Below are 16,226 nucleotides of genomic sequence, written 5' to 3'. Positions count from 1 at the left end.
TCTTGTCATCCAAATATTTTAAGACATATTAAATGGTCTGAAATAATAAACAAATATTAAGTAGTGTCCTTGTCTCAATATTAATTAAAGAGAAATCTCTTTATTCTCTGCCAGATTTATCCATATGCCACCTCACTGATTACCACTTTTATGGCAAATGTCCAGTCGCTCCGATAAGCCAGGATACATAAATAGCTATTTCGTGGTAACTCAGATTAAATGGATATGGCTGCACATAAATATATGCATATTTCAATGTCAGAAGCTAAATATGATTCTAAAGTTTTCCCTGTTTTATGCTGGATCAAGTAGGCTTAACACTATGGACTATATTTCAATAGCTCTTAATCATGACTGTCAGATTTTTAAGTTCATCTGATTTTAGGAAAGCAAAATGTGTCACTGAATCCACAAGCTGATTGTTAGAGGTATAAATTTGTCAAGTGTGGTTGAGATTTGTTGAAAACCTGGCCCAAAATATTTCAGAGAAAATGTAGCTGAGCATGCATAAAGTAGTGACTACTCCAAGGTACATGTGATATACTAAACCAGCCTGTAACCCAGCTTATTTCCAGTTAAATCTGTGGCATTTTTAGAATGTGTTGGCTCCAAAAGGGCATAGAAAAGACTTGACAGAAAAGAGTTCAAAGGTGCCAAATTACAAGCAGCATCTACGAGCTTGAAAACACTTACATTAACCCATGGATGCTCAAGAACTTGCAAGGCTGAGAATCGTAGATCTACATCTACTTGAAGCATCATTGTGATAAGTTCCTGAGAAATGGAATACCGGGTCAAATATAAAGAACATTTTTAAAGAACAAATCAGCATTTAATTCACTAAAGTGCTCTTCAACTGATTATGTAGGAGTGCTCAAAGATAAGAGTGAACTACTAACTGCAGAAATATATTAAGATTATTAAAAAAAAGAACAACTATGAACTGCTGAACTTCAAGCTGAACTTTTAAATAAATATCTAACAGTACCTTGAAAATCTAGAAGACAGTGCTGAATTACAGTTCTGCAGCCACTGTTTAAGAGAAGAGCACTTAATAGCTAATGTACAAAACAGATGGTCACGTGAAATTAGGTTAGCTTCCCATTAAGAAAAAGCTAATTCCTCTGCAGGAAAAAAGCCAGCAAATTTGGACGTTTACTTTAAGCTCTTGTATAAATGACACAGGAGGTGTTAAAAAAACCACTTTAAAACATTATTTTTCATCCTCTGGTTTCCTCTGCAATTCCCTAGTTTTCAACTAGCATGTAAATAAACTTATATCTAATTCCACCAGTGAGTAGAGTGCACAGAAAGGATGACAGTATGACAGCAAATAAAGGGGTATCACCAAAGACCAAAGTTAATAATTCTTAGTGTCAGGAAGTTAAATGAATAGGCTAACGCTTCAAAACAGATATTTGACTGATAGACTGAACTATCTGGTAGACACCGTTGGCAAAGGACTTGCAGAGCTCTCATTAATGGCGCAACGAAATAAATCCTGCTACAATACAATGACGTGGTTTAGAGGACATCTTCCAACTCTCTGACTGTATCTCATTCGTTAACCTCATTAGTTAACAAGCTAAAACACTAGTCCTGATCACCCTCCACATATCTGTAAAAGTAGGATCTAACTCTCCAAAGAACGGAGATTCGGAACATAGAATGCTACTTTCATTACGTGCATCTATGATTCTATGATTCTATGAATCTATGATCCACCTCCAAATTTTGGTTTTTTTTTTGTGATTAATTAAACACTGTCACACTGAAAGAAACAGGAAGACAGTTTTGCCTGGATTTACCTTACAGGCTATAGCAGTAAACAGGCAGAACTTAAGCACTTATCTACAGGATGACCATAGGAATAGTTTTATGGTTTTGGCTTTTTTTTTTACATACACATGTGTATTATCTCGTTCTCTCTCTATATTTATACACATGACTATAGTGAATGCCAGACCCCTAGAAAGTCTGCGAGTTAAGCTGTTGCTCCCATGCACTAATTGGAGTTAAAAAATTTGATCTGCTCTGCAAGTATAATGAACTCTGTCAGGATCTGTATCTGAAAAGTATTGTATCTATCTGCCTTAGCACACCTCAAGCTCTACTTCTTGTGTCGTGTGCCAAGAGGTCACAGCCCATGAACTGGTGGACAGAAGAAGTCTGACAACAGTTAGGGGTCACCGGCAATGCAAGGCCTGGCTCTTTGACAGAAAGAAACAACAGACATATGAACTAATGGGATTAATAAAGGGAAAACAGCCTCCCTATAATATTATTATATACTATTCAAAGGCTTCAGGTTGGTACCTGGTCCCCATCAAAAGTACATACAAAGCACAGTCCCAGGGAGCATTCCAGCTAAGAAGTGTAGGTCAAGCAAAGTTACTTAAAATTTTTCTTGATCGGTAAGGGCTGCTGGTGACTCTGGTGTGTGAGACATCATATAAAGACGGGGTCCCTTTCAGAACCACCTGGAGTCTAACAGACAGACAGTGATAAAACAACAACGTACTCGGTGACCCAGAGGAATTATAAGTGAAGCAGGAGATGTATGAAACATGTCAAATACAGCACCGTGAAAGAACAACATTCATTAGATACTGGCACTTGGAATAACATTGGAGAAGAAGGTATCATCAACTCTATAAACCCACCTTTGCAGAGTCAGAAACGTTGTCCCAATACGGAGATGGAAAATCCACCTGTCCCATCAAAATCTGATCAAAAAGCACTTCTTGGTCATCTCCACTTCTGTGAAGTAAAAATCAAACAAAAACAACAACAAAACCCACAAAGAAATTATCTCCAGAGCTGGTTTCAACAGGCTTCTTGAAATTGCCTTCAATTGGCAATCCCTTAGAATGCTTTTGGAAACTGTCAATTCCCCCCAAGCATGCAACCATGGGCGTGAATGGTGAGACCATCATTTGGTACATTCTTTCTGAGGCAACCTGCTTCTTTTTAGGATTGTCAACAACTTTGCAATTGTTTTGAGGGGGAGAAAAGATCTGATGTCCTTATTAAGTAGCTTACATTTTAATTACCTTTTACCGACCACAAAATATGTTGTATTTGGTCCATGAAAGAAGATGCTTATTTCACTGTGTATTTTAAACATCAGGCAAAGGCACCCAGAACCCGTAATGGAGGCTCTTGTTTTGTAATGCAATGAAGTTTAAACTAAAATAAACAAACGTGAGACAGAGATTTTACAGTAAAATCACAGACATTTATGGGGTTTGTGTAAAATACTGTGCAGAGCATGGGAAAAAACAAACCCTAAGAGCAGAGAACTTTTTCCAGTGTGAATCTCTGTGCTTAATGCAAAAGCAGAACAGGGACCAATTCACAGAACAAGGATGGTTGAATAGATCAGTCCATACCCACGAAACGGAGGGAAACCACAGAGCAGGATGTAAGTAATCACACCCGCTGCCCAGATGTCCACCTTCAAGCCGTATCTAGAAGTATGAGAGACATGGTTAGAGGCATCCGACTGCTATGAACTGTAGCACAAGAATAGAGGAAACATTTTCAGAATTATTAATAATTTCTTATATATCCTCATCTGAACTTTCTCTATGTCCTATCTACCTATCCTAATTCCACTTTCAAATCTTTTTTACATTTGCATCTTAAAACTACATCAGATCAGAATGTAGGAGTGCGTACAAGATGTTGTGCCGTATTCTTGAGTTAGACAGTGATGCCTACCAGCGTGAAGCCTGCTCAAGACAGCAGGCATTTACTCTGTGGAACAAATCAGAGGAAGATGACAGTGTATGATAACAAAATAAAATTAAGTGAATGGTAGTTAACATTCTCTAGGAACAGCTTAAGAATTACTTTTATTGTATCAGCAAATGGCTAATTTTTAACTCAGTGTTAAGCTGCGAAGTTTGAGGCCAAAAACTGGTAGAGGAACATAATATCACACCAAAGTTGGCCCTGCTCTGAGCTGGTTTGGACAAGATAGCCTCCAGAGGTCCCCTCCAACTTAATTGTTCTATGAGCTATGATTCTGCATCATAGCCAAGTAAAGGCAGCATAAAAATCTCAACTGCAAGAACTCCTATCTGGCACATGGGTGAGAACATGCTCCACTGGGTACACATCAATGAATCATGAATAGAAGTGATTTACCCAGTTTCAGCGATGATTTCTGGAGCTACATATGTTGGGGTCCCACAAACAGTATATAGGGGTCCATCCACAATTGTTGCTAGGCCAAAGTCTCCTAGTTTCAGGGACTTGCTTCCATCTTGGTGTTCATAAACCTAAATCAGGAGGAAAATTCAAAGGTTTAACACAGTACCATCAAGGTAACTACTGTATCATTTACTAACTGACTGAAATGTTCCTTCTAATTTACAATCTTTTTTCTCCTCCTTACCTACAATATACTTCTCTGCATGCTTTGAAAATTCACAGAGAATTTGGCCAACTTCCCTTGAATGCACTCCGGGTGTTTGGGAAGGTCTTACCTTGCTACCTGGCAAACCAAAGACATAGTACTTGCTAGAAGCTAAAGTCCAGAAGCAAAAGGTCCAGCAGTGATGTTCTGAGATTAAATTCCCCCTGCCAGCCAATTCACAGTGTAAGGTTTTTGAGTTTATTTATTTTACTCGCACAGAGCTTAAAGGCTTGCACGGGAATTTCATCTTCTTCGATAATACAACAGTGACTGTACTGATTGCACCAACAGATTCTTCTCTGTGTATTGAAGTCATGACATACAAACCCGGCTGGACTGTTTCACCTAGAAACACTGTCCTCTCCTTGGATGACTGTTAAACACCAATCAGTGTCTTAATGGTATCTTATCATCATCATCAATGGACATAGGTAGGGTAGTTAATGAGTATACATGAAAATTCTGTCTTAAAACATGGTCTTCACAGCAGCAACAAGAACTTTCATGGGTTTTTATGGGTGCAAAGGGAGATTAAGATATAGTCACAAGAAAAAAGCCAGAAACATCAGTTAAAAACACATAATTTTAAAAGCCGGCTCAATGCAAAAGAACAACCCCAAACCTGTAAACACTGAAAACATACAAATAATGCTTAAAACAAAAAAAACTACATTAAACACTAGACTGTGAGTCTGTCTTTAATCCAGATGCTGGTTTGGGTTCTTGTTCCCTATTTTGAAATTGTTTATGATGTGATTTAATGTAGTTTACTCTAACAACACCTTAAAAAATGGAAACAGTCTAGAGGAGGTCTTCTTAAAGTATATATGCATCACACTGTTATTTTGTAACCCAAATCAAAACTCCATGCAGCCTGGCTCACCAACAGTGATATCCTGACAACCATTAGCAGTAACACTGTGTAAAATAGAAGATATCATACTTCACAACCAAAACCAAAATCATCCTTAATACCCAACTTTACCAGCTACTCCTACATGACAAATCACAGTTATCTACACTGCCTGCAGAGGAAAAGCCTATATTTTTTTCTTACAAAAATGCAATAAATTCAACAACGGGCCCTTGAAGAATTCGCTTGGTGCAAAAATGAGATCCTGAAGTCTCTTGCTGCTGTTTGCTACAGATCTGCTACAGCTCATAATAATTACTTGTATTATACAGCCTTCCCAAGTTTCTCCTTTGTGAACGTTAGTCATGTCTATAGAGAGAAAATCCCTCTCTGTCCTGAATCCCTGCTACCAGGTGATACAGCCACAAGCAGACATTCAGAATGCACAGAATTCTTCTCCTTTCCTTATTTTCTTTTTAATAATACAGCTGGATCTTTAGAAGGACCAGCAATTTGGTATAGATTCACAGTTCTCTGCTACTAAGCCAGAAAAAAAGATAGGCTTATAGAAATGCACTGGAAAAAAAGCAATTATGGTTTTATTAAAAACATAGATTGTTAAATACATCTGGTTCCTGAAACTAAAGAAAGTGCTCTCTGAAATGGCAGTAATAAATCTAATTTCAACAACAGTTTTAATTAAAGGCAAGAGACTACAGCTTTAAATATCCACTTGCTGAAAAATGTAAAGTGTGCACTTAGACATCGAGCTGAATCCAGTTTAATTAGCATCTCATATTCTATTTCATGCAGTTATCTTTTACAAAGCCCTCTCTGAGTTGTGTTAGCCTAGTGAATGTTCATAAATTCCCTCCTTCAACCGACCACACCTTCTATGTCTCCTGTACCTTGGAAATTAATTATGGAAGAGGCTTGTTTGGCAATATTTACCAATGCAGAAGGTTTGGTACTGTGCATTTTCTAGTATTTTGCCCCATCTGTTTCCAGGAATTACTTTTCTTGGAAAACTACTTCAGTTGACTTGTAAAACTGAAGAAAGTAACTTTTCCTCACCCTGTTGTAACTCCATATAAAAAGGAGCCCAATCTGAAGCTGTGGTATGTTACTTGCCAGTCAAGGAATGTGAAAGATAATTTAATGTTCATGTTATTCAGAACAAACGCTGTATGTGTTCCATTGCATTTAAATATTGAAGGGCAATTAAAGAAATGGGGATTAGTGCAAATTACCTACTATGTAGTGCTTTCACTGTTTTAACTAAGCAATAAAACTGTGTAATTGTACAACACTAATTGAATGCAGCCACACATAATTGTGTGCCACCATATGTATCCTATTACTATAAAGACTGTCAGTATTTTCTAAGCTGCTCTTGTGATCAGTGCAGATGGCAACAGTCAAAGTTGTTCTCTAGGGTTTATTATATGGCTATAAAGACATCCCATGACTTGACAAAATAAACGTGCTAAATAGCAGCAATTATGAAAAATGTTCCAATCAAAACATGGAAGACACTCTCTAGAGAACAAAAAAATTGCTGAAAAATCACAGGTACTCAGCATTACCCATCTGACTGTTAGGTGGGCTTTGCATGCCTTGAGGGTGATAAGGAATAGTTAAGCACTTACAGAAATTACTGGTGGTGCACATAGGACGTTGAGACAGGTTCACACTCACAAAGATTTATCAGCAGGGTCTATAGCTGACAGCACACGTCAGCTCTAAGTGTGAAAGATACTTTTGGGGAAAAGGAAAAACCAAAGGAGACAAAGAGGGAGGCGAAAGGGAAAGTTCTCCCAGGAGCCAGGAAGAGATGCAATAAGGAGGCTCCAGATGAGCATCCTCCTCTGGGTGCCCTCTCCAGAGCAGCATGTTCCCCTTCATGCCCCATATTTTTCCTATAGTAACTCTATAGCTTTTTCAGGCCTTGCTCGTGCTCCCTCTTTTTCCTGCTAATGGGGCTGTTAGCACCGGGGCGCGTATTGATCGGGGCAGATGCTGCTCCCCAGTTAGCTGCTTTGCTTTGGGCAGGCCTGTTAAAGGCTCCCCTAAACCTAAAGCTACAACCCATGGGTAGGAAAAGGGCAGATTCTCACACCAGTGGCTAGGAGAACCTGCGGTAACAATACTACTGGGGTTTGCAGGTGCAAAACCACGACAGTCACGATATGCAAGCAACAGCATAAGAACAAGGGAAAAATACTGCCATGACCACTTAGGTGAAGGGTTACAGAGCTGCAAGCAAAAGGTAGGCTACAGAAGGCAAGTAGAAGGCCTTCAGCAACAGAAAGGCTAAGACCCATATGGCATTTTGTGAGTGTTTTATAAATGCCATGAAAATAACCCTAATTGCAGTCTTGTGATACAGGGACCTACCCATCCCATTTGACAGATAACAAGATAAAAGTGAAAGGTCAAGAGACACTAAGGCCACAGATAGCCAACATCAGAGACAGGGTCAGAATGCGGGTAAGTCTGGTTCCAAAGCACTCTTCTAAAACAGTGGTCATTTCTTTTAAGGACCTGATAAACCTTTGAGAATTAATATAATTTGTGAATCAAATGCCGGCTTTTGAGGGTTAGGATGCTGCAAGAGGTTAAGTGCTGCCTCCTCTCTGCTCAGTATCAATATCAATGTAGGACCCTTATATATGTGCAACACCGGAAAAATCACTCAGAAACAATTCAGCTACAATGCCAACAGTGTGATCATTCCTGGTGGTGAGCAATTACCAGAGACCGCTGGGCAGGTAAATCTAATCCTCTCTCTGTTGCCCCCACCTCCTGCCTACTTTTCTCTCTTCCCCCAAAACTTAACCCTACAACTGTGAGACTTTGGGCTTTTAGAGACAGGTCAAGACAGCGGCAGGGCAAGCCTTGCCCCACATCAAGGCCCTCCTCCACCCTCCAAGTCACAGCATTAATTAATCCTGGCATGTGATTGCTATAACTTCTGCAGGGAGCCACCTATGAACACCAGCACAAGGGCTGTAAAGGAGTGTCAACTGTTAGTGTCCAGGGAAACTTCTACCTGACACGTTTTTAGCAGTTTCTGGAAAATGAGGGCAGGCAACTTCCTCACCCAGAACTATAAAGGCACCTGCCACTAGAGGAACCTCAACTGCAAAAATTCCACTCCCTGGAAGTTTAGTAAGATCTTCAGTCAACTTCCCCATAAAACCTCTTCTGTGTCAAGCAGGAGTAAATGCACTAAGTCATGGCAGAGAGCACACAGCCGAGAGAACTGATATTTTAGGTATCTTATACATTGTTTTATGGCTGCAGAATATATGGATAATTGGGACATCTTGATACTGGGACATGTCAGCAAATTCAGAATAACTCAGAGAACGGTGAAATAATCAGGAGAAATTAATTTCTCAGCAGAAATAAAACTATGCCAGTTGGAGAACACAATGGCTGCATTCAAGAGTGCAAAATTCTCAGAAGAAGGACTAATTGCCAGGGTATGTTTTTCATTCCATACCATCCCTTCAGTGGGTAGGGCTCATACGGATTCAGTCAGGAAAAGGAAGATTCATTCTTTTTAGTAAAGTGTATTAATAAAAGGTGCTGTGGGATTATTTGGGAGATGCAGCAGGGCGAGGAAGGACTCTGAAGCCTCTTCCTGGTTCTGCTCTGATGTACCACACGAGCAGGGCACAACACTTATACACACCGTGTTTGTAAAACTGAACTGCTGCTAATTACTGAAGCAGCTGCAGAAGTACAGAATGGTCTATTGAGGACAGAACACCTCTGTATTTATGAGAAGGTTGAAATTATACTGCAGCTCACTGCAAGGTCACTTCTAGTGATCACTGGCACAACTCTGTTGCTGTGTCCTGGGCAACTGCCTAGAAATAGGTAACAGCTGATGTGACTGTACTTTTTGTGATAGCTGTTGTTCTTAGGAGAGCTTTACAATGTTAAGGTTAAACTTAAAAGACCAATGACTAAAAAGGCTGAAATAAACTTGGGGGGGGGCGTGTGGAGGGAGGAAGAAGCACAGACTTTCTCTGACACACTCCCAAGTTTTTAACAATACTGAAAGCTGAATTTTCACTTACCAGTAGGTTCTCCGGCTTGATATCTCTGTGGACAATGTTCAGGCTGTGGAGATACTTGATGGCACTGGCCAGATTGTAAAGCATCCCACTGGCATCCCGCTCTGTATATTTGTTGGTGGAAGTAATAGCATCAAAAAGATCTCCTCCCTGGAGCAAAATGACCATGGCATATGAGCAACACTGCTTGTGAAATAACTGAAAAATTTTGGGAAGATCAAGGAGCATCATTTATAGAGGAGGAGGAGGAGGGAGGAGCAGTACAGTTTCCTTGCAGATATAAACTTTGGGTACTGTGATGACATCCCCCATAATGGCAGCTGAACATATAGGTAATTCTGAACCATTTGTCATGGTTTAGTTGGTCAGCCAAGAGGCCGGAGTCTCCACTGCAAACGGTTCCCACCTGCTGCTGCTTTTGAAACATGTCCAGCACTTGCCAACCTGCGTGTTCAGAGCCCCTGTTGCTAATTTCTGGCATGCCTACATACTTGCCTGTCACAATGCCACATATCAACCCTTGCCACCCTATTATAATCAGAAACAGGTTGACATCATGTTTTTGCCCAAAGTCTGGCTGAACTCCAGAAAAATGAAGAAATTCTCAGTAAAACTCAAACCAGCTACCTGTCACCTCTGCTAGAGTATTTTAAAAGTCTGTTTCCATCTCATAAAACTTTATGTATTTCAGAAACTAATTTCTCTACTCAAGATGTGAAGTTTTTGGTAGTGTGATGCTCTTCTTGCAGTTATACCGAATAACTTCCCAGCATATATGTCAGAAAATCATACTGAAAGAGACTTAAGAATTAACATTAGTATTTCACCACAGCTACAAACACAGGTGGCAACTTGTCCCGTTTCTAGCTCATCGTGTTGTCTAATTCCCGTTTCTAGCTCATCGTGTTGTCTAATTCAGCTAAAAGCTACTGTTAGTGAAAGGAAAAATAAGAAAATAAGAGAGAAAGAAAGAAAAGAAGGAAAATTAAGTGGAAGTCCTCAAAGTTGCAATGATCTTCTTCAGGATCTGAGGAAGTCACGACATTTGGACTGTATTTCCAGAGCTGAGCTGGCAAGTGGGAAGAAGAACATGTAAGTGCTTGGAGAAAGACCAAAAAATAAGTTTAAAGGAGAGATTAAGGGGGAAGCTTGACAGAGTGGAGGAAAAAACAAACATCTTTTGAGAGACACTACTCAGAGGTGTTGGGCCTTCAGCCAAAATCAAAGCAGCACCATAAAGGAAACACAGACCAAAAAAAAAAGAGGAGGGAAATGATAATTCTGCAAAAACAATACAAAAAATCCCTGCTGCAGTCAAAACATCAACGAAAAAAATCACAGGAGACTGTATTTTAAAGAAAAAGTAGGTATTTTCTGAAGGCAACAGAGGAATGCTAGCTTTGCCAACTCTCAGGATTTTATCAACGTTCTCAAGTTATTTGGTGGGGTTTTTTTTAAGGCTCAGCTCCAGTAAACACTGTTTTCACTAAGAGAAAGGAGGAGGGGGAAGAATAAAAAAAAAAAATTTTTCCAGGAATCATGGCTACAGAGAAAGAGGTGGGAAAAGACAATCACCAAAGACTCAACCCTGAGAAAACAGACATTACTTGTTAAAAAAGCCCAAACAAACTATTAACATTTTTGCATTGTTGAGGTGCAGCTGAAGTCTGCCAGGGCAGATTTATTCCCACTGTAGATGCAAAACCCCAGCCTTGGAAACTGCTTGCAGCCAACCATTGTCAAATCTGGACCACATCAAAACCTCTTCTCTGGCTGGTGACTGATCAAGATACATCAAGATACATAGTGTCAAGGAAAAGGAGGAAGAAAAGGCCAAACTAAACCAGATAAAGGATTAGAGAGAAAGGCCAAATATTTGGCAAAAGTACAATACCGTGTACTTCATGGCATCAACTGATCCCTACGTATTAGGTATCAGCATGTGGCAAAATACGTGGGATAAATAATCTATCTTCCCTAAGCTCCTTCCTGTGAAGCCCCTGTACCAGCTGCTTTTTAACATGAGGTAGTGGATTAGACAGATCTTTGGTCTTATCAAATACGTTCCAGATGCTCAGGAGAAGTGTCAATAACATCAGAAAAAGATCTGCCTCCAAACAAAGAAAACAGTCCAGGCTGAGATGTGAGGGGTGAAAAGGAAAGAAGTTGAACCTTAAAAAGAGAAGGGAAAATTTTGGCCTAAAGTCAGAAGAGCAAATATTCATGCGCAACAGAAACCCGAACTCAGAATAATACAGAGGCTGCAGAGCACGTTGACAGATGGTCAAGCCAATCTGAAGCAGCATCATTTTCTCCAGTTAAGCAGCTTCCTTTACTCATAAAGTCTCTTACCAGGTAGCCTGGTAAGAAAAGAGAGCATATATTTAGTCTGTGGGATTCTCTGCACTTAAAAGAGACGATGTCCTGCAAAGAGTTAACAGAGCTGACAGCTATATCAGGCAGAATTATTTTCAGACTTCCCTTTCCCTGAAGAGCACTTTAACCTGCAAGGTTCTGCTTAGCCAATTCACACAGCAGGTCACTATCATTTATTCAGGCAGAAGGGGTGAATTCAGGATGACATTTCAGTCTTAAATCCCCTGTTCTGGAGTGAAATGGGAGCAGTAACATCTGAATACAGTTTTTATCATCTGTGCACTGAGGAAGTATACTTGGAAGTACAGTAACCAATTATTTATTTATTACCTTGTTATGTAAATGATATAATCTCTCTTTTCTTCTACAAAAGTGAAATCATATCCTGGAGCAGTAAAGGAAACTCTGCAATAAATCTTGCTCGTTAAATTGGCCAAACCCCTGTTAGGTTTGAATAACAATTTTGTTTCGCTGTGTAAAAAGGCAACGTGCCAGAAACCAGGTCCTTGCTTCCTTTTACAAGCACCACTTGCAATGTGTTTATATTTGTATTTATGAAGTGCTTTTTCTTACACTTTACAAAGCAATGAATGGCCTATCTGCCATGAGGTGAGGGCAGCACTTGCAGCAGCCACTTATGTCAAACATGTTACTGCCAATTAATGCAGGGTGGTATTAACTGAAACCGTGCTCTGCACTATCAAGCCTTTTCTCCTTGAATTTCTTTCCTGTCTGTGAGTTTGATTTAAAGTCAGGTCTTCAAAAGTCAGTCGCTAACAGATGGTTAATCAATTCTAACAGTGCATGCTATGAAATGGTAACAGTCAGCAATTGGTGAATTAACAATTAATGTCTTTCCAGAAATACCTTCCCCGGTGCCCATAAGAGTATAACAAGGCTTTTTTTTACCAATTAAATACTAAGGAATAGATGTTTGTTTCAAAGAAACAAAGTAAGCTTCTCAGAATTAGCATATTTCTTCTAAATTTCTTCTACTAGTCCACATAAAATAAATAACATTATAATAGTGCTCTTTAGGATATCTGAACTACAAAGATCTTTATAAAGCCCTTCTATAGCGTAACTAAAAGCATAAATATCTTGGTACATGCAGCAATCCTGAAAAGTGAAGAAGAAAGACTGCAAAACCCCAGATTTTCCCAGAAAGTTAATATAATGGCTGGTTTTCTTTATACACATCTTTTATTTTGTAAGAGTTTTCGGTCCCCTCCTCTCTTATTCAGCTGAGTAGGACTTTGGTTAAAAATCCACTGGAGACTACAGTTTGAACATTTTTCAAGCATGAATAGCACAGCAGGTTGCACCCATAAAACCAGCTATGTGCTTACGTCTTGGCACGTTAGACAAGGCACAGCTTTTACTTCTTAGCACACCTCATGGGGCCAAGATGAAGGATTTGTCAATGCAGGCTGAAGCTGCGGCTACATTGGATTACTGCGCTGTGCAAGAGTATGGAGGTACCTTTGAACAAGCTCTCATGGACACCAGGAAAAACCTACAGTAACATGGATCTCAGAGTGAGTTCACTTATCCTAGAAAAGAGTGGTAATTATGATAAAAATAGTGTTAGATGGCTAATGGCATCTGATCTGAAGCTGTGCTATTTCACATTGCACTCCTGAGTGCGAGAGAGGGCTGTGGCTGTGAAGAAGGTGGGGAAATTCTTCTGGGACTGGTTACACAGAGGGATTCGTGGTGTGGAAGAGTGCCAGTATTTTGCTTTTTTCTTAGTATTCAACCTCTCCATCAGAGACTAAACGGGGATGCTGTGTACCCTGGCAGCTCCTTGCCACCAGCATGCCCCAGTGTGCTTCCTCAGAGTTTGGAGGTGGTGGACAGCGGGGTTAGTTGGGCCATAAGCTCCACAGCACCACTCAAGCCAAGTAAGGCATCGGGCAGACTCAAATTTGAGGACAATGTTACCATCTCCTAAGGTGTGGGGCATGGCCTGAGCTTCTCATGGATAACAAGGCTGTCCCAGTCTGCCACAAGGATAGGGAAAAATCCATGGCCATCCACGGGCCACTGTTGACAGCCTCCTGGCTCTGCACTGGGAACCTGGCTTGTGTCACCGCTGCTGTCACAGAGCACAGGGGATAATGGAGCAAACCAAAAAACTTTTCATTCTCCTTGCTCTTGTATTCCAGCCCAGAGATTGAGAAGTTCTTTAAGAAACACCTGGACGTGGGATCACCCTATCTAACAGCTCAATGAGGTGCCTACACTAAGAGCATCCCCTAATCTCCACCTACAACCACAGCAAAGCAGGTAACAATCTTGCTTGACAAAATTGCTTTCTCTCACATCCTCTGGTGGTGCCTGTTTCTGACCACAGATACAGAGGATGTCTACCGAAGATGACCACACTTCTAATTCAAGATAAGTGGAAGTGATCTGGCTGCCAGCATTCAGACTGTCTGATTTGCTCACAGGTGTTGAGCATGCACATACAACAGGTTTGCACACAAATGTTGCTGCTGCACAGCTTTATTATAATCTTTGTCCTTAAACACTTAAAACTGTGGATTTCCCAGGTGTAGGCATGATAGGCTGCCCCAGAAGAACATGCTGATCAAGATACAGAACTGGAGATGGCTGCTGGAAAGTTCTCCTTCCCACAGAACAGTTGAGGAAGGAAGGAGAATTGTTAATCCCATTAGTGAATGTGAAAAACAGGTGTATTCTGTTAAAGTAAGTATGGAGGACCAGATGTCCTCAGTGGTTTTCTGTCCCAATTTGTACAATTTAATCAAATGTATTTTTACCACCTTTTATGCCCAGTGACATACTTGTGTCTGAGTACCGGATCCAAGAGCTAAATTCATACTTCTTGCACTGCACTGTTGACAGTACGGGGGCAAGAGATGACCTGGTCTGAGTATCATAATCCAGTTTGAATATGTAATTCCAGCAGCGCATGAAATAAATGCATGTAGTCTGGAAGTTACTATGAAGAAATGAATAGGGTCCCAAATATAAAATACTGCATTCACAAACTTACTTTTCAGAATAGAACCATGCTTTAAATAGCAGGTGTTTCTCTTGCACTTCCCCCTTCCCTCCAGTTTAAACTTATTATCAAGGAGGCAAGCCTGACAATGTGTTAATATAAATCAAGAGAAAACAACAGGCAATAGTTTACATTTAATATAAACTAATAAAATTTAATTAAACTATTTTATCAAAGAATATTGGATTTTGAAGGCTGGTATTTACCGCTATTCAGACTGGATTTATTTTAAATTCGCCTCAAGGCAGATGCATTTCTTTGAGATAAAACTTTTTAGAGAGACTTCTTTTGGGCGAATCTCCAAAGTACTGTCCACAGAGCACTTATGAATGTGGCTTACAGAAAGTTACACAAATATTTGAAATATTTGAAAGCTATAAAAAAAAATCTGACAGTGAGTTACACACCTTTCAGTAGGGTGCTGGACAAGACTGCCTTCAGAGATCTCTTCCGTTCTAAATTATCCTGTGATTCCATGATTTTTAGTAAGTTTAGTACCAATGAAATTTCTCAATATGATTGAAACAATTCTTAATAAGCAGCTTGTCTCTGAAATACTCACCTTTACAAGTTCCATGACAAGGTACAACTCAGTTGGCATGTCCATCTCCTCAATCAGAAGTACAATATTGGGATGCTTGACTCGTCTTAAAATAGATACCTCGTTCTGGATCATGTGTTCCTGACACACAAAAGAAATCTTTAATGACTATGGGTTAGTGGGAAAAACTTTCACCTCCACTGTACAGTGGAAAATGCAGAAAGAATTGGGACCTGCATGGATCCTTCTTGTGTTTTTTGAAAAGGATAACAGATGTTGCCTCCAGCAATGCGGAAGGAACACATTTAGAAACAACATCAGTGTGATAACTGAAAGAAGAAAAGAGTGTAGAACATCATAGAAAAAGAAGTGGAGGAAAGACACGTTTCTCATGCAGAGAAATGTTAAACTTGGAATCTTCTAAAATCTTTTCTCCAGTGCAGAATCTTTCCACCTAAAAATATGATAGCATCTTCTCAGAGAACCTATTGTGACAGATTTCAAAAGCTAACAGAAGTACACTTGCTATAAAACTGACAACAATTTGATTAACCTTGCATATCGTTTTGACATGGCGGCCAGTGTTTTTATAATTATTAGTACCATTTTTCTTTTTTCTATAGCATCTGGGATTATGAAAGCCAGAGGACATAATTACAGGGGTAAAGAGCAAGGGGAGTGAGCGTACCCACACACAACCGACCAACTGGAGAATCAACACACGCATCTAGAAAGGCACATTTCAGCCCTTTATAGTGATATAAAGTGCCCCTTCCAAGGGCAGGCAAAGGCTTAAACCAAAAATACTCTAACACTTGCCAGGAGGAAGACAAATACCAACAGCTTCCCAAAGTGATCTCTCACAAAATGTTTCTTGAAAAGAAAATATGTATCTTTTGGTCTCATTCAATTTT

The 16,226-nt window shown here is 39.9% G+C and overlaps 1 protein-coding gene across 2 annotated transcripts in view; it reads right to left on the bottom strand.

Annotated features, from left to right (window-relative positions):
• DCLK1 (doublecortin-like kinase 1) overlaps nucleotides 1–16,226 on the bottom strand; it is a 64,135-nt gene that overhangs the window by 22,421 nt on the left and 25,488 nt on the right. For both annotated transcript variants that reach the window (XM_010282777.1, XM_010282778.1), the window contains exons 6-11: nucleotides 15,334–15,453; nucleotides 9,368–9,514; nucleotides 4,153–4,286; nucleotides 3,393–3,470; nucleotides 2,664–2,760; nucleotides 694–774 (exon numbers count right to left, since the gene is read on the bottom strand). In XM_010282777.1, the coding sequence (XP_010281079.1) occupies nucleotides 694–774; nucleotides 2,664–2,760; nucleotides 3,393–3,470; nucleotides 4,153–4,286; nucleotides 9,368–9,514; nucleotides 15,334–15,453 (657 nt within the window). The remainder of the gene's footprint in view (nucleotides 1–693; nucleotides 775–2,663; nucleotides 2,761–3,392; nucleotides 3,471–4,152; nucleotides 4,287–9,367; nucleotides 9,515–15,333; nucleotides 15,454–16,226) is intronic.

The sequence above is a fragment of the Phaethon lepturus genome, unplaced genomic scaffold, assembly GCF_000687285.1.
Source record: "Phaethon lepturus isolate BGI_N335 unplaced genomic scaffold, ASM68728v1 scaffold8902, whole genome shotgun sequence".
NCBI classification, from domain to species: domain Eukaryota; kingdom Metazoa; phylum Chordata; class Aves; order Phaethontiformes; family Phaethontidae; genus Phaethon; species Phaethon lepturus.
Note: the sequence above shows the minus strand (reverse complement) of the source record. Positions and strands in the feature narration are given on the sequence as shown.